Source organism: Peromyscus californicus, unplaced genomic scaffold (assembly GCF_007827085.1).
Source record: "Peromyscus californicus insignis strain IS unplaced genomic scaffold, ASM782708v3 Scaffold_6__1_contigs__length_162567912, whole genome shotgun sequence".
Taxonomy (NCBI): Eukaryota; Metazoa; Chordata; class Mammalia; order Rodentia; family Cricetidae; genus Peromyscus; species Peromyscus californicus.
This window is the reverse complement of record NW_026294584.1, coordinates 3,660,962-3,682,485: the sequence shown is the minus strand read 5'-3', so window position 1 is coordinate 3,682,485 and position 21,524 is coordinate 3,660,962. Positions and strand designations below refer to the sequence as shown.

The window sequence follows — 21,524 nt, the reverse complement described above, 5'->3', positions numbered from 1 at the left end:
GTTGATGGCTCCCAGAGCTGGCGGAAAACGTATCACCGCCATGTTGGGAAGCTGAAATGGGCGGAGCCAGCAGTGCCAGCGCCGTTTCAGGCTTAGAAGTCTGCAGTTCAAAGCAATAGGCTCAAGCTAATATAAAAAAATAAGCCACGTAAAGATGGCTACCACACAAAGAATCTGGATTATGTTCTTTTTGATATTCGTAACTAAAGAAAAACATTTGATTACAAAAGCTGTTGAGTTATGACAAAATGTATATTTTAAAGGTACCTTGACTTCAAAATTTGGATATAAGGATATGTTGCTTTGGAAAGGAGATTCTGCTTTTGTTCCCACAGAAAGCCAGAGGCTATGGATTTGTTCCAGATTAAGACACATCAGGTTTGACCAGCCAAGACCCCCTGAAAGGTCTCGGATGACACCATGGCCCAGATGATCCAACATCCAGAACCGTTTCAAGGCAACTGGCTCAGACGATACACCCTCATGGACTACTCCATAACCCTAAAATATTCTTTGTGTCCCCATAAGATACAGCGCCCCCCTCCAGCAGGAAGTAGTAAGAGAAGCTACGCCCAAATTCCCAAATATACCAAGCTGACTTTGGAGATGTGTAAAGGTTAAAACCTTCCTTTTTAAGAAAAGAAAAGGGGAAGTGCTGTGGGATGGTCTGTATGTCAAATGTGTTGCTGATTGGTCAATGAATAAATCACTGATTGGTCAGTGGCCAGGCAGGAAGTATAGGCGGGACAAGGAGGAGAAAAAAACTGGGAAGTGGAAGGCTGCGTCAGAGAGACACTGCCAGCCGCCATGAAGAGAAACAGCATGTGAAGATGCCGGTAAGCCACGAGCCATGTGGCAAGGTATAGATTAATGGAAATAGATTAATTTAAGCTGTAAGAACAGTTAGCAAGAAGTCTGCCACGGCCATACAGTTTGTAAGCAATATAAGTCTCTGTGTTTACTTGGTCGAGTCTGAGCTAGACTGGTAAAACTGAATTGTCATAGAGCTTTTAATCCCCACACTCAGTAAATCAGACTAAGTTACCTCACAGTTCACAGATATCTCAGCTACAGAGCACCTCTAGTTTAAAGTCCCCAGGTTCCCTGGGTGACTGGTTTTATTCACAGTAAGAACTGTGATATGGAAGCTGCCAATCTCTAGATGCAGTCAGTTACTTGAATTCCTGTCCTACACAAAGTAATGACAAGAATGCTATTAAAATGACATATGGCAGAAATCTAAAACTAACAAAAATTAGATTATGCCTAGTTATCCAGAGAAACCAGGAAAAAAATGAAAGCAGTTAATAAAAGAAAAAAATGGAAATGGAAACTGAAACAAATACCAATCCATAGTGTTTGTACCAAACTTCAACAACTGGAGAGTTTGACCACTGTCTGCATTATTCTTTGCGCCTAAGCAAGCAAGCACAATACAAATTTCTTCCTTGAGTTTTAGATGCTGATAAATACTCTCTCTCTCTCTGTGGAGGCCAATGAGATGACCCAGTGAGTAGAGACCCTTGCTACACAAGCTTGGTGATCTGAGTTTGATCCTCAGAATGTATGCAAAGGTGGAAGAACAGGACAGACTCCACAAAGCTGTCTTCTGTCCTCCACAACTAAGTGTGACACATGCAGCATGCTACACAGTTCATTCCCCTTCAAATGATGGAAGGGCTATTGGTAGATCACTGTTTAAGGTGAGGCCAAAAGAAACAAAAATAACTATTTTCCAGGGTGAAGAAAAGGGAAGTGAATAGGTTATTACCATTTAGATAATGAATTCATAGACTGACAGCCACTAAATTTCCCCTTTACCTAAAAGAATACAAATGAAGAACTCACTCTGTTCATTATCATTCCACTGATTTCAAGAACAGACATGTCTGCTTTTTTACAGTCATTGCCTTCCCATACTATAGCACTGATTTTTTCTAATCCTGGGTGGGAACTATGAAGCCAGGGCAAGTGAGTCTACAAAAAAAGAGAATTGAACACATTTATCACATTTCACAAATAGAAGTGTCTACAAAACTATATATAGCTGTATGTATGTGTATAATCATAATTACACTAAATAAAAATTGGTAAATATATATTTTATAAATGGAACACATTTATCTGTATATTAGCCATATCTATGCACATACAATTTTAGCTACATTAAAACCTCAATTAAAATTAGTTATACATTAAACAAATGATATAAGAAATTGCAGTTATAAAAATATAGAACTTTAACAAATATCCTATCATTTAAATATACAACAAAATATGTTAGCAAAAGTACTTACTTGTCAACCAATCTACCTAAGGCAATCAGATTATATGCTGATTGCTGTCCACCTTATGATTATTCAGTACAAAATATGACAATTGAGATCTTTGAAAAACCACATGATTCAATCTTATCCTGGAATAGGTTCTCCTTCATTTACCTGTATTAACTGATTTAGTTACTTTTGTAGTATTTTAAAACAGCATTTTGAGAGGATTAATTAAGTCTTTTTTTTCAGATACAGCAAACATTGTAAGAAGAAACATTAAGAATTACAAGTATTCTCTGAAATACAATACATTATCTCTCAATGTTTCAAGAAATAATAAAAGTTAAAAATTTGAAATTAGTATGAAGCATCAAATGTTTAAATTTGGTTGCTTGTTTTGGATATACAATAAAGGAGTGAAATTAGAAAACAGTACAGCTGGGCTGCAGGTAGCAACAAAAGCAATGAGTCATTTTCACAGCAACAGTAACTCAAGACAAGAGCTGGAACAGGACCAATTTGTCTCCATTACAGTATCGCTAACTCACATTCATCTCAAGGATTGATATATTTCCCACATTTTATATAAAGGGTATGTCTGGCATTCACAGTAACCTGAAGAATATGATTGATGACATTCTACATTCTAAATGTTTCCATAAATATAAGAAATATAATTTTTCATACAAGGGGGATAAAGGTGCACCAATAAACTTCAACTGAAGCTGTCTAAAAAGTTAATAATATATTAAAAAGAAGAGGGAAATTTTTATCTTTTCTAAATACTTTCATGGTTTTTATATATTTCACTACCTGAGGGGCTTATAAGCATTGAAATATTGTTAACTGCCAAGTTATTTCAAGTGATGTTTCATAACTTGTTGACAAAAAATATGTCAGTTTAGAATAGAAATAACTTTGCATCAAATTTTCTCTGAAAATTTAATAAATTCTGAAATATATTATTATCAAAAACCTCTAGAAAGGGCTAGAGATGCTGCTTATAGGTAGAGTGCTGCCTAGTATGCAATGCATGAGGCCTTGCGTTCAATCCCCAGCACTCTGAAGGCAGGAAGGCACTTTGGAGCATAAAATGTATAAGACCTGGAATGACAAGCTGAGCATAGGAGTGTACAGAGGCTTAGCCAACGTAAGTAATTTCTCAGGTATGCCTGGAGGCTTGTCTCCTAGGTGACTCCTGAGCCCGTCAGACTGACAATAACACTAACCAGCACAGAATGGTAAGGCTAGGAGGCAACAGATTTTAACCAAGTAATAACAGATTTTTTTTTTCCAAGTCTCACTGTGTAACAGAAATTACAGGTCTGCTCAATTATGCCAAGATTATGTTAGTACAATGGAGGCCAATCTAGAGACAAAAGAAGAAACCAACTTCTTTGCTGTCCTTAAAGTACTTCTTTCCAGTTACTTTTGCAAACATTTGGCTTCTTTTCTTATGGCCAAAAGACAAGAGAGAAAATGGCCATCAGAGCCGGTCAATTTAGAGTTAATCAAAAGAACTCTGTATCTCTCAATGTAGATGTGTTTTTGTCAAATATATACCGACGAACAGTCTTGTTTAAACATATACAGCACGTAGAGAGATCATCATATGAGAACCTATTCTAAAGGGCTCAGCAGGAGCATAAGAGCAAGTCATTACAGTTTATAACGCCCTCATCTGGCACTGCAACACGCACTGCCTCAAAAGATGTGTTGAGCAGCACTCGGAGCTATCATGGGTCACATGTGGCCTGTGTAGGTTGGAAACACTGAAGATCTTAGGTTTGCAAACTGAAATTTGAAGTTCTTTTTCATTACTATTTTTCATCTTCATCCCAGATCTCCAGTGCTTTGCTTTTCATATTCATTCAAATTGGGAACCTTAAATTGCAAAGATGTTATGTTTTATTCCAAATAAATTCACTAAGACAACTGCTTTACTTGGTGTTTCCAAGTATGGGAACATAGTCGTTAAAATCCAGTTTTACCTACTGGAAAATTGTATCACTTGAATATGGCTTTTTATTTCATTATATACACAGCCATAATTAGCAGAGAAAAATTTTCTTCTATGAAATGTTTGTTACTATTTACAAATATAACAAAACTATGTATTGGCAATATTCTGACAAAAACATGCCCATCCAAATGCTCAGTGTTTCTTCCCAAAGAGATTTTCCATCTTGATGGTAAACAGAAAATGGTCTTGCAAACCTAACACAGACCTTCAGCCAGACAAGAAAACAATCTCATAGTTTTTTTTCATTAAAGGAAGCTAATTTCTACTGCTTGACTGAAAAATGAGCCTTCTGGAAACCTAAAAATATGAAATTGTACAGAAAAAAGGTCTTTCATCCAAAACTAATACTAATAAATATAAATGTAGGATACTAATTAGATATGCAGAATAGAGTGTCAAGAGGTTTTCTTTTTAATCTCATAGAAAGATGGATGAATCAAACACATAGGGCCAAATTATTAAACAATTTCATAAATAACTCTGCAAAGTTCTACATGGTATGTTTTTTTTTAAATGTATTTTCTTTCAAGAATTCACCCAGCTAGTATTTACTAAATATCTACTCTGTACCAAGGAGCAAGTGATACAACATAACAGAAATCACATAGCCCATGTGTCTGAGCTGTTTATGGACTCACAGGGAAAACAGCTCAGACATTTCTTGCTATCTCTAATCCATTTATTAAACTCAGTGGCCTAGATGAATATGTACATGCCCCCTTACCCAACACTGTTTCCACTTCTTCAGACCCAGGGACCCTTAGCCACACCATGAATTGTGACCCATGGCCACACCATGAATTGCTTCCCTCTGAAATGAATCAGTAGTAGCAACCTCCCCTCTGACCAGGTCTCTGAAAGCTTCCCTTTTAAAGCATGTGTTCCCTTAAACATAATTATCCTTCAATTTGTCAGTCCTTTCTTGGCCGAGCTGCCGTCCCGACTCCCACAGAAACATTGTTTCAGGCGCTCTTGGTTCTTTTTCCTCCTTAGCAGACCCAAGCCTCCACCGGGTTTTCTCTGCCCTGCCCATTCTATGCAGCTTGCTGCTCCCCGGAGCTTGTGCTTCGCCCTGCCAGGAGCAGGGCATTACCTTCTTTTATGACTCTCTTGATTTCTCCCTACAGCTTCCTCGTGGACATAAACGTGCTCAGTATCTTACATCTTAAAAGACATGCTTTCCATTCTTAATGTCTCATCTAAACACTTCATCTCCTGCATGCTTCGATGCTCTGCTTCTTAGACATCACTCATTCAGACTCTAAACACCTCCCAGGGAAGCTTGCTTTCCCCTGTCATTTTGTATGGGGCCTGAAGCCAAAACCAATGGGTATATTTTTAAAGTGAAACATTTTCATTCAGCTACTCAGGAAGTTGACTATCTAATTTACTTTTCTTCTCAATTTGCTGAAGTGAAACATTTCAGGTAAACTTGGAAATTACTTTGTATACTTCTCTGGTTAATCACCAAAGTCCACAAGTCTAAATTTCATGTTTATTATTCTCTTGCATGTTTTTATATCCCAATGGCATATGCTTTAATTCATGATTACACTTTTTTGAATCCTTTAAAATTTTATATAAATGGTACTACAGTTCTTTAAATTGCTTTCACAAAAAAACCCACCAAATTTATATTCCAATTTATAACTGAAAATTGATATTCATAAAACTTACTCATGTTGACATGTGGTTGAGTTTAATTTCATTGCTATAAACCGCTTTATTACAAGGTTTGGCTGATTAATTTCACTACTGTTGTGCTGCCCATTATACAACAAAACACCTGGCAGAAAGCAGCTCCAGGGAGGAAGGGCTATCTCTGGCTCACAGTGTAGCTGTCTGTCTAGGAGTGGAGGAAGGGCTATCTCTGGCTCACAGTGTAGCTGTCTGTCCCAGTAGGAAAGACGGGATGCTAGGAGTGGAGAAAGGGCTATCTCTGGCTCACAGTGTAGCTGCAGTGTCTGTCCCAGCAGGAAAGACGGGATGCTAGGAGGGTCTTGGTCTGTGGCACCAATGAGGACGCAGAAAAGGAGAAAGGCTGATGGTAAGTTGGCTTTGTTTTTCTTTGTATTCGGTCTGGCATCTTAGCTCATGGGATGTCCTCATATGAATGTCCACCCAAACACAGCCAAGGTGTGTCTCCTAGGGGATTCTAAATGCAGCTAAGTTGACAATGAAGAATAATCATCACAGCTATGCTAGCTTATTCTCCCCTCAACCCCCAGAGTTTCTCTGTGTAGCCCAGACTGTCCTGAAACTCACTTTGTAGATGGGCTGACCTGGAACTCACAGAGATCTGCCTGCCTCTGCCTCCCAATTACCATGCCTGGCCTCTAAAATTTTTTGAAATCTGATCAGTATGAAATAGTGTCTCCTTGCTCTAAATGTCATTTTCCTGACAACTAACAAAACTGGCCGTATTAACATGCTACTCATCTCTACTCACACATTACCTCTTTAGATCCTTTATTTTTCTATTGAGTCCTCTCCCCCTCCTTCTTGTCCCTCCCTCTCCCATTCCCCCCTTCCCTCCTGGTCTGCCTCTCTCCTCTTCCCTCCCTCCCCTTCTCTCTCTCTTTCCCTCTCTGCCCTTTTTTGAGACAGTATCTCACCAGGTAACTGCCTGGCGTGGAACTGTCTTTGTAGACCAGGGTGGCACCAACCCACAGAGAGGCACTTGCCTATGGGAGCCCACAGAGGTTTTCTAGTGAGATCTGAGCTTGCTTTACCCAGCAGGGCTGCATAAGGGGATGACTTGACTATGCATGGTTACCAGGTGTGTGGAAGGGTCTGCACTTGGCTGTGCGGTGTGCTTTGATCTAGCAAGTGGGAGGTCTTTTGCCCCACCCCTTGGTATTGTTATAAAAAGCCCTTTTGAAGAGACAGAAGGGTCCTGTGGATTTTGATCCAGATCCTCCCAAAGCTGTCCTGTTTCTGTCTGTCTCATCTCTGCTATCTATTTAAAAGTTTCTTATTCTTCTCTCCTCCTCATAGGAACCCTGTAAAAGGTGGACGCTGGCCTCCCACACTTGCCTCTGCCACTGAGTAGGTGCTGGTGTTAGCTGTTTAACTGATCCTCTATAGTAGTTCTTTATCTCTGTACAGCAATACTTTGACAGCTAAGATGTTAGAAACATCTTCTGAGGACTGTCTCAAGTCCTCCATTTTGTTTTTGCATTTACTCTTAATATCTTGTTTTAGGAAACTCTGATAAACTGAAATAATGAAGATGACTGTTCTATATTCCTTCGAAATGTTTTAGACTTTTCCGCTTTATACTTAGTAACTATGTGAAAAAAAATTTTACTGTGTCAATGATCATCTAACCTACTATCTTATGGTCTTCTCGTTTTTTCACTGAGTATTGATGCTATTTACGTCATACACTAGGGACCCATAAGAGAAGGAATCTATTTCTGGATTTTTTCTTGACTGTTCCATTTGTCTGTTTATGCATCCACATAAAACTATCCTACTCTCAATTTAAACTAAAAGTTTGTATCTGTAGGGAAATCTATCTGGTGCTATTCAAAACTGTTTTGTTTGGTTGGTTTTGGTTTTTCAAGACAAGGTTTCTCTGTGTGACAGCCCTGGCTTTTGTTTTGTTTTAAAGACAGGATCTCACTATGTAGCCCTGGCTGGTCTGGAACTTGGATACCCAACTGCCTCCGACTCCCAAGTGCGGAGTTTAAAGACGCCCAACAATTTTTGCTATTTTTAACATTTCATTCTTTAATATGGACTTTAACCAGTGCTAGCCAACCAAAACCTGGCAGACAAATGAACAAAAAAAGCTGTCAAAATAAAAGTAAAAGCAGGATAATGGACACTTTCACATGGTACCTGCTTTTAATAAAAATGCATCCTAAAATCAGGCTCAGAGCTTACTACCTACAGTGCAAGGGTACAGGAAGGGGGCATTTTACCAATAAAGTGACCATGCTGACACCCTAACCTGGGCCCACCAGCTACCAGAACTGCACAAAAAGAGTACTAGGTAAGCCATTCAGACTGTAGTACTATGTCACACCTGAAGGTTCTTTGGTAACTACTCTCAATCAGAGTAAGGAAATTGTCTTCTATCTCTAGTTTTGAAGAATTAACTTGTTTTTGTTGACAACATTTGGTAAGAAGTTGGCTACCAGAAAGTAAGCATAAAAGGGTGAGGATTTGTATATGTGTATGGGGGGGGGGGGTTTGTACATAAGAGGGAGCACATATACACTTACCTATGCAGAGGTCAGAGGTCAACTTCAGGAGTCATTCCTTGGGTGCTATCTACCTTATTGTAAGATACTGGGTCTCTTACTTGCCTCGAGCTTGCCCAGCAGGACTCAAACTGTCTCCTCATCCCCAGCACACCATCATACCCTGCTCTTTTTTTTAAAAAAAAAAAATAGAGGTGCTGAGGATTGAACTCAGATCCTATGCTTGTACGGTAATCACTACACTAACTGAGCCATCTCCCTAGCCCAGGGTAAGGATTTTTACATGGCCATCAGGTTTCTGGGCTGGTGAGTGACAAATGGAGATGCCACTCACCAAGATTCTGAATCCAGTGAGAGCAGGTTTATAAAGGAAGATGAGGAATTTTATTAAAGCGAGGCACTGATGGGCATTAAATGCTTCAACACAGCACCCAACTCAACTGCACTTTTCAGCACCTTAGGTGATTAATCCAGAATGAGATGTACACTAAGGGTTCAGAATAAAGTTCGTAGGCTTAATATAAAAATGTCATCTATACCATTTCTACTTTCATATCAATTATATAGTAAAGGAATAATACATTGAATATATTTGGCTAAATAATGGATATTGAAATTTCACTTTTTTAAACTATTTTTATTGAGGCTAATGGAAAATGTAAACTTATATACATGATTATATGTCTATTGGATAATGTGACTATGGATGCTTAGTAATACAAATTTGATACTCATGAGATACAGATTTTGAGTCATAATATTAAAGGCAGAATTTAGGCCAAGGTATACATGAATCTGAACAGGACAAAAAGACTAGTGCATCTCAGACACAGACTGACCCACAAAACTCCATCAACTAACTCAGGAACATATGTGTGGACAGATGAGAGACACAACCACAACACGGACAGCAAGACTCACATTCTAATGAAGCCAGAGCACAGGCCACATAAACAACAACAACAACAACAACAAAAAACCCCACCAATGTTGAGTATTAACTTAACTGAATGTAAACCTTCTGTCCCCTCTGTAAGATTTGTACACACATTCAAAGGAGCTTGTCTGACAGCCCCACATCGTCCAACACTGGAAACTGACCTGGTGAAAGGGGTCGTCTCTATATTCTTTTTTCACACAGGGGTTAATCTGAGGATTCCCCACATCTGTCTCACTGGTACAAGATGAGCGGCATTCTGCACAATGTAACAAGTCTTCCCATAAGACATCTTCCGTTTCGGATTCTGGCCTTGTGCTCTCAGAATCCTGTCTGGAACTTGAACAGCGAGAGCTGCAACTAGTACCCGATTTAGGGGCATCCTGAAATCAAGATATTCTTTGACATTAATACAATTTGTGTATCCTTTCCAACTCAAAGGGTTTTCATCAGAACTGTAGACTGCTCCTTCCTAAAGCAGCAGACACACAGTCAAAGGGCAGGGGAAGGGACAGCAAACATGAGAGGCGCAGAGGCGCGGCCACAGGCTGAGAACCGCTGTTCAAGGTTGCTCTCTTAAAGTGGCTGTTTCCAAGGTCAAATCCGGGGGAACTGAATGCAAATGTTTAAATATCGTTCATTTTACAGCCTTCATAAGTGAATCTTATAAAGATTTCAGCTTTATATAATGCTTATTAACTATCAATGTGAAACAGGTTGAAATGTTTTTAAAGCAATATTTATTTAAAAATCTAAGTTTAGAAGAATAATGCTCTGCTCTTCAAGAATCCCAATAGTTAAAATACAGCTGCAAATAGTAAAGATCACAGGAATAAGAATCACTCTGAAGTCAAGTAACCAATCACGTAGGAGAAGCATCAAATGGTCGTCCTCTACCTTCCTTCCAGTACCAATGGACTTCTAACTACATAACCTAAGACTGATTTCCTAGGCTTGGTTATTTGGTTTAAAAGCAGGTTGTGCATGACAAGGCAGTAAGCTGACACAGTCTTAGTGTCTGTCTAATGCAGTCCTTGAGAGAAAAAGACAACCTAAGCAGACATTAAGAGGGGACTGTATGGAAGTAACTCTCCTAGCAGCCTGGAACTCATATTCTACCCAAGCATAACACGATTTCTTTTTCATAAGTTTACCTCAAAATCATCCAGAAAAAAAATTCTGTATTATTTGAAAAGACTACAAGGGTAGTGTTGACTAAAACGTTAACACAGGGGTAGATCTTTGGAGCCAGGCAATGAAAATTTCTTGTCCATAGAAAGAAAGTAAACATAAAATGGAACAAAGTTATTTTTCTACCTAAATAGTTTTAAGCTCTAGAGATGTTAGAAAGTTGGGGGAAGCTCTGAGAAAACCAATAAATAAGTAAATGAAATTTAAAAACAAGAAAACAATGGAGTCAAAGGGGAAAATTACTGAAAGTCGTAGTGTGGGTAAATTAATAACTGGCAGTAGCAACAGGACCGAAATTACTTGGAAAAATAACTTCACTATGATGAACTATGGGGAAGAATGGCACAGGAGTTAGACTGCCGTCTCAGGCTGTGGGCGCACAGCGCAGCAAAGCCCCACAGTATCTGGACACCTGAGTTAGATCCCTGGAACTTCTCTGGTGGGAAGATAATCAACTCCTACAAGCTGTGCTCTGAACGCTACATGTACAACAGTGAACCAGTAAACAGTAAATAAATAACCCTTAAGTGTGTGAAGTGTCATAAAAAAATGAGTGTGCATGGATAGCTATTGGTCAATGCTACACTATCCAACTAGATCGTAAACAAAGCCGGGTGTGGTGGCACGCCTTTAATCCCAGTACTTGGGAGGCAGAGGCAGGTGAATCTGAACTGGAGCTAAGTCTTGTCTATGTAACGAGCTCCAGGACAGTCAACAGAGTTACATAGTAAAACCCTGTCTGAAAAAAAAAGGAGGGGGGGGGAGATTGTAAAACAATACATATTGATAATGGTGGGAAATATTTCAATAACAACACTCCATTGTTGAAAGTAATATAACATAAGTATATGTGCATTTATGTAAGGTCAAATTGTATACCTCATTTGCATAATGCTTTTTATAATGGTGTGGTTTTCTATTTCGAAGACTGCCTTCCGAAGCTCTGTCCACATTACAGCGCAGTGAGTATCCTGTTTCAGGACCTTCCTCACTGGATACTTCATCAGAGACATTGGTTATCGTTCTCTGGGTATCCTGGATGGGAGTAGACAAAGAGAACTGTAAGTAACTTCTGAGTGATCTGTGAGCTTTAAGATGGCGATTTCTAAAAATTATACAAACGCACATATACATGTATACCTTCAAAATATCTTCAAATACCAATATTTGGACTACCTAATTTTCTGAAAAAAAAAATGTCTTAAATTAGCAATTATACTCTTAAATATACATTTTTCTTTTAAAAGTAATTCAAGTAATTTATCAAATATTATTCTATAACATTTTGTTCAGAAAAGGATCTGAAATACCTTACAGAAATAAGAAATATGAACAAGTCACAAATACAATAGAGGCCATTTGAAAGAAGCTGAAAGATCTGAGGAAAAAAATTATAGTATTTAATTAAGCTATATGGTCACCAATTAGAAGATCCATCACTGGCTTAATAAAAGTTATGGGGCAATAAGAAATGAGCAGTCGGATGTGTGTACATGGCTGATACATTATGTATGATCAACTGTACAGACATTCATACTTTAGATATTCTAAAACTGAAAGACTCAGGAAGCATAAATTCCCCTGACAGGCTCTTTCCAGATTACTTTGAAGGCTGTATGTACCTGAAAATGTATTTGGAAACTGTGTGAGTGATATGACACATGTTATGTTCATATTATCAGACAGCTAACACTGAGTAATCAAAAATTACAGCCAGACTAAACTACAGAACCATGATGATTCACAGCTGATACTACAAGATATAAGTCCATTCACTTAAAAAAAAAAAAACTCAGAAAATCTATTCATCTCCTTCAACACAAAAATGCCCACATTCATATTACTAAATGCACCATCTTTCAATTTGATGGCATTTCTAAAAATTAGTAAGCAGGTTTCCTTCTAAGACTTCATAAAACTTACTTTGCTGATGGCCCTCTCCATTCCTCCCTCAGCTCTCTGCCCTACTTCCTGCTCGTCCCTTTCCATGAGAATATTCCTGTCCACTCTAACACAGCACATTAAATCTGATCCCTCCCTTATTTTTTTCCTCCTCTCTCACAGCGTTTTCTACCCAGACTCACTCCTACAGAAAAATACACATTAGAAGCTAGGAGCCACAGGAGAGGGGGAATGCAGCATTTACCTTTTGGAGCCTGGGTTACCCCATTTAATACATTTGCAGTTCCACCCATCTTCCTGCAGATTTCATTTTCCTTCACAGCTGAATAAAATTCCATAGCATATATGTACCACATTTTCATTATTCACTCATCTGTTGATGGGTATCAAGACTAAATCCATTTCCTGGTTATTATGAACAGAGCAGCAATAAACAGGGATGAACAAGTATCTCTGTAGATAGAGTCCTTCCGGTGTGTGCTCAGGAGTAATTTAATAACTAGGTCACATAGTAATTCTGTTCTTAGTCTTTCTGAGAAACCGCCACACTGATTTTCATAATGGTTGCCTCAGTTTACACTCTCACCACAAATGAGTAAGGGCTCCTCTTTCCTCACATTCTCATTAGTACCTGTTGCCATTTCTTTTCTTGACACCCACTGCTGACTGGCAATAAATAAGTTTTTTAATTAATTAATTTATTTCACATCCCAACCGCAGTTTTCCCTCCCTCCTCTCCTCCCACTCCCAATCCACTCCTCCTCCATTTCTGTTCAGAAAGGGGCAGGCCTCCCATGGGCATCAAGCATGGAATATCAAGTTGCTGTAGGTCTAAGCACCTCCTCTTAGGCTGGGCAAGGCAATTTAGTATGAGGAATAGGTTCCCAAAAGCCAGACAAAGCATTAGGGACAACCTCTGCTTCCACTGTTAGCAGTCCCACAAGACCAACCTATACAACTGTCACATGTATGCAGAGGGCCTAGGTCAGTCCCATGCAGACTCCCTGGTTGTTAGTTCAGTCTCTCTGAGCTCCTATGAGCCCAGGTTAGTTGATTCTCTGGGTTTTCTTGTGATGTCCTTGACCCCTCTGCTCCTACAACCCTCCCTCCCTCTCTTCAGTAGGATTCCCTGAGCTCGGCCTGTGTTTGGCTGTTTTTCAAGTATCCACAGTAGCTAGGGATGTTGTACACTTTTGGAACTATTTACTGCTATTTGTATGTCTTCTACTCATTTCCTTGGCCCATTGACTGGTAATTTGGGTTTGGTGTTGGGGGGGGGGGGAGCATATTTATGTACTCCAGGTAGTAACCTATCATCTGAAGGGGGGGGGCGCAGAATAATGTACCCCAGGTGGTAACTGATCATCTGAAATATGGAGTGGGGCTGCAGATTTATATACTCCAGATAGTAACCCATCATCTGCAGTATCGGGGGGCAGATTTATGTACTCCAGATAGTAACCTATCATCTGCAGTATGGGGGGAGGCAGATTTATGTACTCCAGGTAGTAACCTATCATCTGCAGTATGGGGGGGGGGGCAGATTTATGTACTCCGGATAGTAACCTATCATCTGCAGTATAAGGGGGGCCAGATTTATGCACTCTAGGTATAACCTATCATCTGAAGTACAGCTGGCCAAGATTTCTCCAGTTCTAGAGGCTCTCTGTTCACTCTGCTTTTATTGTGCACAAGCTTTTTAATTATATGTGTTCTCATCTGTCAACTCTTCAGAGCTATTTCCTGAGCTTCTTAGGTTGTAATAAAAAAGTTCTTGCCTATACCTATATCCTGAAGTATTTTCCCCTGATACTTTCAGTTTTTCATGTTTTAAATTAAGATCTTTGATCCATTTTGAACTGACTTTTTTTGGGGGAGGGAGCATTTTGAGACAGGATTTCTCTATGAAGCCCTGGCTATCTGAACACACTCTGTAGACCAGGCTGGCCTTGAACTTGGAGATCCGCTTGGCTCTGCCTCCCGAGTGCTAGGATTAAAGGCGTGCACCACCACTGTCAGGCTGAACTGACTTCTGAGCAGGGTGAAAGATACAGATCAAATTTCATTCTTCTGAAGGTGGGTATTATCCAGTTTTTCCAGAAGTATTTGTTGAAAGGCTGTTTTCCAATGCATGTTTCCAGCTTTGTTAAGAATGAGGCGTTCAGGGCTGGTGTGATGGCTCTGCAGTTAAGAGCACTTGTTGCTCTTGCAGAAGACCCAGGTTCATCTTCCAACACCCTCATGGTGGCTCACAACATCTGTAACTAGTTAATTTCAGAGGTTCTGATGCCTTCTCCTCATCTCTGAGAGCACAAGGTACACAAATGGTGCACATATATACATACATACATACATACAGGTAAATAAATTATACACGTAAAATAAAATAATATAAATTATACAGATAAGATAAATTGTACACATAAGGTAAAATAAATAAATCTTATCTTTTTAAAGTTTAATGAGGTGTCTACAGTTGTATGGGTTTATTTCTATGTCTACTATGTTCCACTGGTCTACATGTTTGTTTTTGTGGAAGCTGCATGCTGCTTTTTCACTATGGCTGTGTGGTATAGTTTGAGGCCAGATAACATGATGTCTCTGGCAGTATTTTTTTGCTTAGGATTGCTTTGGCATAGTCTTTTGCATTTCCCTATGAATTTTAGGATTTCCCACCCCCAGCCCCCGGTTCAATGGATAATTTCCCTGGACTTTTAATGAGGACTGCATTAAATACAGATTATTTAAGTAGTCTAGCCATTTTCACAATGCTGTCAATTCAGGAGCACAGGAGGTCTGTCCATTGCCAAGTGTCTTCTTCAGTTTGTTTTTATGGTATCTTAGGTTTTCACTGCAAAAACGATCATATATGGGATATTCTTCTAATTTCTTTCTCAGCAAGTTTGTTACTACTATATATAAAAGTTACTGAGTTCTGTATGTTAATTTTGTCTCCTGCAACTTCCTGCAAGTGTTCATCAGATCTAAAGGTTTTCTGGTTGGAGTCCATGGTGTCTTTTAAACACAGACTAATGCTATCTGCAAATAAGGATAAATTTAACTTTTCCTTTCCAGTTTTAATCCTTTTTATAACTTTTCTTGTCTTATTACTGCAGCTAAGACCTGAAACATTATAATAAATAATGGTGGAGTGGGCACCCTTGTCTCATTCAGACAACATGTTTCAAAAAACTAGAACACTTAAAATCTAAACGGAACCATGAAAGATCCTGAATAGCAATCTTGAACAAAAATAACAAAGACTTTTCACAAAAGCACCAATAACATACACTAGGACTGCTGTAACCTCAACTAATTACTGACAGATGAGTGGATTATTATTCAGTCCATAAATACAACAAAATTTTATCATTTGAAGGAAAAGAAACAGAACTGGAGATAAGTCAGACACGGAAAGACTCAAACTGAACATTACTACACAGGATGATACACAGCAGACAAACGAGGTGGAAACAGCCGCTACTACACCAGGGTGAACAGACAGTGGCTGAGGAGCAGAGGTACATGGATAGGAGGAATAACTTCTGGTTTCTGTAACTACGGTTGACAAACTATTGCACATTTCAAAACAGAAAATGACAAGGATTTTTCAGTGTTACCAACATACGATAACCATTTGTAGTCCATAGGCCAATTATCTTGATCCAATCGTTATAAGTTAATTGTATGCACATTGTACCCTATAAATAACTACTCAATCACCAAAAAATTTTAGTTTAAGGAATTGTTTTCAGATCATATGTAAACTAAAACAGATGTATAAAACCAAAAGTAATTATCATAGAGAAAGTAAGGTATTTTCTTACAGAATAAGAGTCAGTGTCTAGTTCAGCTTTTAGAACAATTGCAGTCTTCAGCTCAGTGCACATCCTTACACACATATGAAACGGGGAAGAGAAGGGAAGGGTTAATAAACATTGACCATAAATTCTAACTTGCCTCAACATTCTGGAAAAAATCAAGCCACTCAATTCAGAACGTACCAGGTTACAATTCCAATCATGTTTAGCCACATCTACCTGATTTTTAGTGCCATCACTATTATTTATGAAAGTTCACAGAATCAATCCCAGAGAAAACATTTGACATGAGAGCAACTATTCTATCGTATCTACTTCATGTCAGCAGATATAAAATCAAACCAACTCTAAAATGACACTGACTTTGGCAGGAAGATTCCGTGGAGTTCGGGTGACCCAGGCTGTATCTTCCGGTCGGATAGTTTCACATGGAGGTTCCTGGTCTTGCGCTCCATCCTCACTGTTTTTTACAGTCCTTTTCCCATCGAGAGACACATAGCCATTGTCAGTCTCAGTTGACTTGTCAATGGAATTCTTTGCTTTCTTTGACCTAAAAATATATTGAAATGTTATGTGTACTTACCTTATTCTGGATGAGTTGATAGAAATTAAAATCTGGTGCTAATTATATAAAGTGATATTTTTCAAAATTTTAATGGCTATCCCCTCCTTTTTTTTAAGTAAATGAGAAATAATATCAGATAAAAGAACCATTCAACCTAAAATCCAAGTTCAGTTTATGGTAGGTTATGAGGTCTTACAAATAGCAATCCACAATGAAAAGTCCTAATTTAACAAGTAATTCTTAGTCTGGTCTTTGAACAATATCTAGAATGAAAATTTTTCCCAATTTGTTAGTGTTAATATATTTTAAGTTTTTATTTTAAAAAGATTCTTTGTAAATTCAGAGAAGTTATTAGTGACTTAATAATAATCCCAAATATTTTACCTTTGGTATACGCAAGTTCTTTGATAAGTTCCTTTTAATGTACAACAGAAACGTAAGGCCTTTGTAGCAGAAAAATTTATGAAAAGGAACACTTAATCAATAAGGTTATATAAATCTGGCAAAAGCAAAATGGAGAACATAAAATTATGTTTTCGCCTACCAAAAGAATCCTTAGGAAAAAATAATCAATGACCATGTTATTTATGGAACCTACAAGGCCAGAATTAAGGATATTAATTTGTAGGAATAAAATATTTATAAACTACAATGTAGGAAATAATAATTTTTAACAGGCAAATGTTTTAGGAGTCTTAAGACTACAATAGGTCAAAGTAGCTACCAACAGAAACCTTTAGTAGAAATGTAAGTCCCACAGAAAAGAAAGTATGCTCCATGTAGATTAAGTCTATCATAAAAGACAATTTAAAAGCAATTTTACGGGGCTGGAGAGATGGCTCAGAGGTTAAGAGCACTGGCTGCTCTTCCAGAGGTCCTGAGTTCAATTCCCAGCAACCACATGGTGGCTCACAACCATCTGTAATGAGATCTGGTGCCCTCTTCTGGCGTGCAGGGACATGCAAGCAAGCAGAACACTGTGTATAGATAATAAATAAATCTTTAAAAAAAAAAAAAAAAGCAATTTTACTTAAAAAAAAATCTCCCCTTGAATTTTTCTAGAGCATACTTCATAGGAAAAGAAAAATAAATTAGTATAGTGCTTTCATGTAGACAGCGTTTTCAATGCACTCTACACTCCAGTGACACAGTTTCATGGGAATCTGCTCACGAACTGAGCAGAAAGTGGGCAAGAGGACACACAGGTCGTGAGAGGGAAAAGAGACTCGGTGGGAGATGATACAAAAGGGTGGAGGTAACAGGTGAGTGGCAGAGCAAGCGGGATAAAGAATCCACTCAAACACTGTTCAAAAAGCCACCAGACATTGTATGCTAATAAACTTTGTTTGTTTGTTTTTTGAGACAGGATTTCTCTGTGTAGCTTTGCGCTTTTCCTGAAACTCACTCTATAGACCAGGCTGGCCTCGAACTACAGAGATCCGCCTGCCTCTGCCTCCCGAGTGCTGGGATTAAAGACGTGCACCACCACCACCTGGCAAACCTTTTAAAATTAATTTTAATTAATTAAAAAGTCTTGAGAAATAGGTGGATCCTTAAAACTCACCTATTGTAAATGCTGATTTTGGATCAAGGAATAACACAAAGAAGTTAACAGGTGAAATAACGTAGTCAGTTTGAAGCCAAATAGAATACAAAAATAGTCCCTAAATATGAGATGATTTATGTTCTTCACAGTACTTCCAGTGTCCCCTTTTCGGAAACTACCTATTAGGATTTCATCTAACAATTCTGCCAAAACAGAAAGCTTTTGTCTTACACAAAGATGCCCCTCCTTCCTGCTCTTCTCCTGTAGAACTCCTAACAGAAACAGGCAGACTGTATTTCCATACGCCCTATATGGCTCCAATACTTCATATTCAGAATACATATCCAGAGAGTTGCAAGACTTAAAAGCTCAACCTAACGCTCTCTATGTGATCCCCAGCGACATGGAAATCCAAGAGAAAATGAGCCTTAGATTGAAGATGATCAGGACAATAGGTTATGGTGGAAGGCGGGGGGGGGGGGGGGGGGGGGGGGGGGGGGGGGGGGGGGGGGGGGGGGGCATAGGAATCAAGGAAGGGCACAAAGGTACCTTGTACCTTCTCAACCTAGGGAAGAATATTATGTTATCAATGAATCCCTTTACTTCTCTTTAACACTATACAATATGCAGATGCTGATTAAAAAAAGGGAAGTGACTTGAAATTCAAATAAAGTCATAGTATGTTGGAGACATATTCCTGAAGGCTGGTGGAAACTAAACTGGATCGAGAAGGGAAAGGAAAGACAACTAGGAAGTAGATACATGAATCAGACAGAAATCAAGGTAAGTGTACCTAAGGAGACAGAATCCTAAGAGCATCAAGTTACTAAAGACACAGGTCTGGGAGCCAGTAGGCAAGGAAGCAACAGCAGCTGAGAACATCAGAGTGAAGCGGAGCTCCACTGGAGCCCGGTGATCTCCTAGTCAGAACCGTTTTCCTAAGATGCACAGGATAAAGTAGGGAAATGAGTGCCAGCAGAACACACTCCACATAATACCTCCTAGTCACATATTATGTTATCAATATGTGACCCCTCCTTTACACTCCTTCCCAATCTCTGAGTGGCTTTTTCTCAGAATATTGTGACACTGAGGAGATGCCTAAGATTAGTAAGTTACTAAGCGTTGGTAGCTCTTTGATGTTTCTTATTAACCAAATGCAGATAATTCACTAAACTAGCTGTAATGGTAAGAAGAAAATAATAAATGTAAGCACCACCTTTGCAGCTGAAAATACAAACAGGCAGTCTGGTGCTTGAAAGGCTAGAATAGAACAGCAGAGGAAGCCGGCAACAACCAGTGACGGCTAATTTGGGGAAGAGCGTGAAGGCAGAATGCATCCTGGGAGACCAGAAGACAGGATGCACACAGAAGATTCACTGTGTGCAAATATACTGAGAATAATGCCGATCAGGGTGATGCTGATGAAGGAGATACAGAAACAGAAAAAAAGAACGGGACTGGAGAGATGGCTCAGTGGTTAAGAGCAATTTTTGCTCTTCTAGGAGCTGGGATTTGATGCCAGCACTCACAGGGCAGCTAACTGCCTGTAACTCCAGTTCCAGAGGATGGAGTACCCTCTTCCAGTGCCTCTGTGAGCACTGCATGTGAGCTGTGCAGACATTCATGCAAACAAAACACCTGCACACATTTTAAAAAAAAAAAAAAGGAAAGAAAAAGAATGCACTGAGTGGTATTGGTGCTTGGAGTATCACTGAAAATTCATAGCCAGCACATACACACACACACACACACACACACACACACACACACACACACACACACACACGCATAAGCAGGTACAGAACTATACCTATTTCATATATTACAACAGGCATGCTTTATCTAAATAGGTACAGAGTTGAATAGCACACCCTGTAGTAGTTTTATCCTCTCTGATCACCCCACTAGCGTCGTGCACCCAGATTTTGGTTTCTGGACATCATTCTCCCTGAAGAAATGGCTGATTTCAGGGCTGGAGCTGAGGATGCACAAGCTGAATCAGGATATTCTAATGTTAGTTCAAAAGACAGTACGGACTTGTTAAAAAGCCAAGAAAACTGCTCAGAGGTCCTCCACTGATCAAATTTAGGTCAATTAAGTAACTGAAATAAATGAAGTAGTAACAAAACAGAAATTCCTGAGTAAATAAGTAAGGAAAGATGTCACCTTGAAGCAAACTGCCAGCTAAAAGCTGAAGGAGTGGTGACGGAGTGGGGAAATAACCGTATAAAAACACTGTAATTCGGACAAAAATGAAAGGTTACTCAGCCAAGAAAGTGAAAGCTGTACAATAACAGATTACTGTCATGTCATGGGTGACCTTTTATCCTTCTCCCACCACTTCTCAATGCTCACCTCATTTGACAGTCTATATCCACTTTACAATCCCTTACTTATACTCACATACATTTCAAAAGTTAGAACCCACATATGAGACAGAACATGCAGTTTTTATCTTCTGGGACTGGGTCACCTCACTTAATATAATTCTTTGAACTTCCATCCATTTTTCTCCATATGTCAATATGAAAGAATGGCACATTTTCGTTATCCACTCTTCTGTTAAAGGACATGTGGATGACTCCATTTCTGCTACTGTGAATAATGCAGCTATATACATGGATGTTCAAGTACCTATATGAGATGAGGTTATGTTCTTTGAAAATATGCCCAGGAGTGGTACAGCTGGATCACTATTCTATTTTTAATTTTGCAAGGAACCTCCACACTGATGTCCATAGTGGCTGCACTAGCTAACACTCCCATCAACCGTAAAGAAGGGTTCTTCATCCCCCCAGACTTGGAAGCATTTGTTGTTGTCTGTTTTCTTGATGATGGCCATTCTGACTGGAGTGAGAGGGAACTCAGCGCTGTCTTAGTTTACCTTTCCCTAGTGCAAAGGATGCTGAATTTAAGAATAAAAGTAATTGGTTATTTGTTTCTTCTTATGAGAACTGACTGGTCATTTCATGGAATTTACTGACTGGCAGTTTTATGTTTTGGTGTTTTATTTTTGTAGAACTTCATATACTCTAGACATCAACCCCTGTGGGAG

At 39.0% G+C, this 21,524-nt stretch overlaps 1 protein-coding gene across 4 annotated transcripts in view; it reads right to left on the bottom strand.

Annotated features, from left to right (window-relative positions):
• Phtf2 (putative homeodomain transcription factor 2) overlaps positions 1-21,524 on the bottom strand; it is a 115,544-nt gene that overhangs the window by 12,960 nt on the left and 81,060 nt on the right. For 2 of the 4 annotated variants that reach the window (XM_052719457.1, XM_052719459.1), the window contains exons 8-11: positions 16,719-16,905; positions 11,512-11,667; positions 9,606-9,824; positions 1,849-1,977 (exon numbers count right to left, since the gene is read on the bottom strand). In XM_052719457.1, coding sequence (XP_052575417.1) covers positions 1,849-1,977; positions 9,606-9,824; positions 11,512-11,667; positions 16,719-16,905 — 691 coding nt within the window. Of the gene's footprint in view, positions 1-1,848; positions 1,978-8,547; positions 8,673-9,605; positions 9,825-11,511; positions 11,668-16,718; positions 16,906-21,524 lie in introns of those variants that run through there. The other 2 variants (XM_052719460.1, XM_052719461.1) reach the window with 2 other exon arrangements.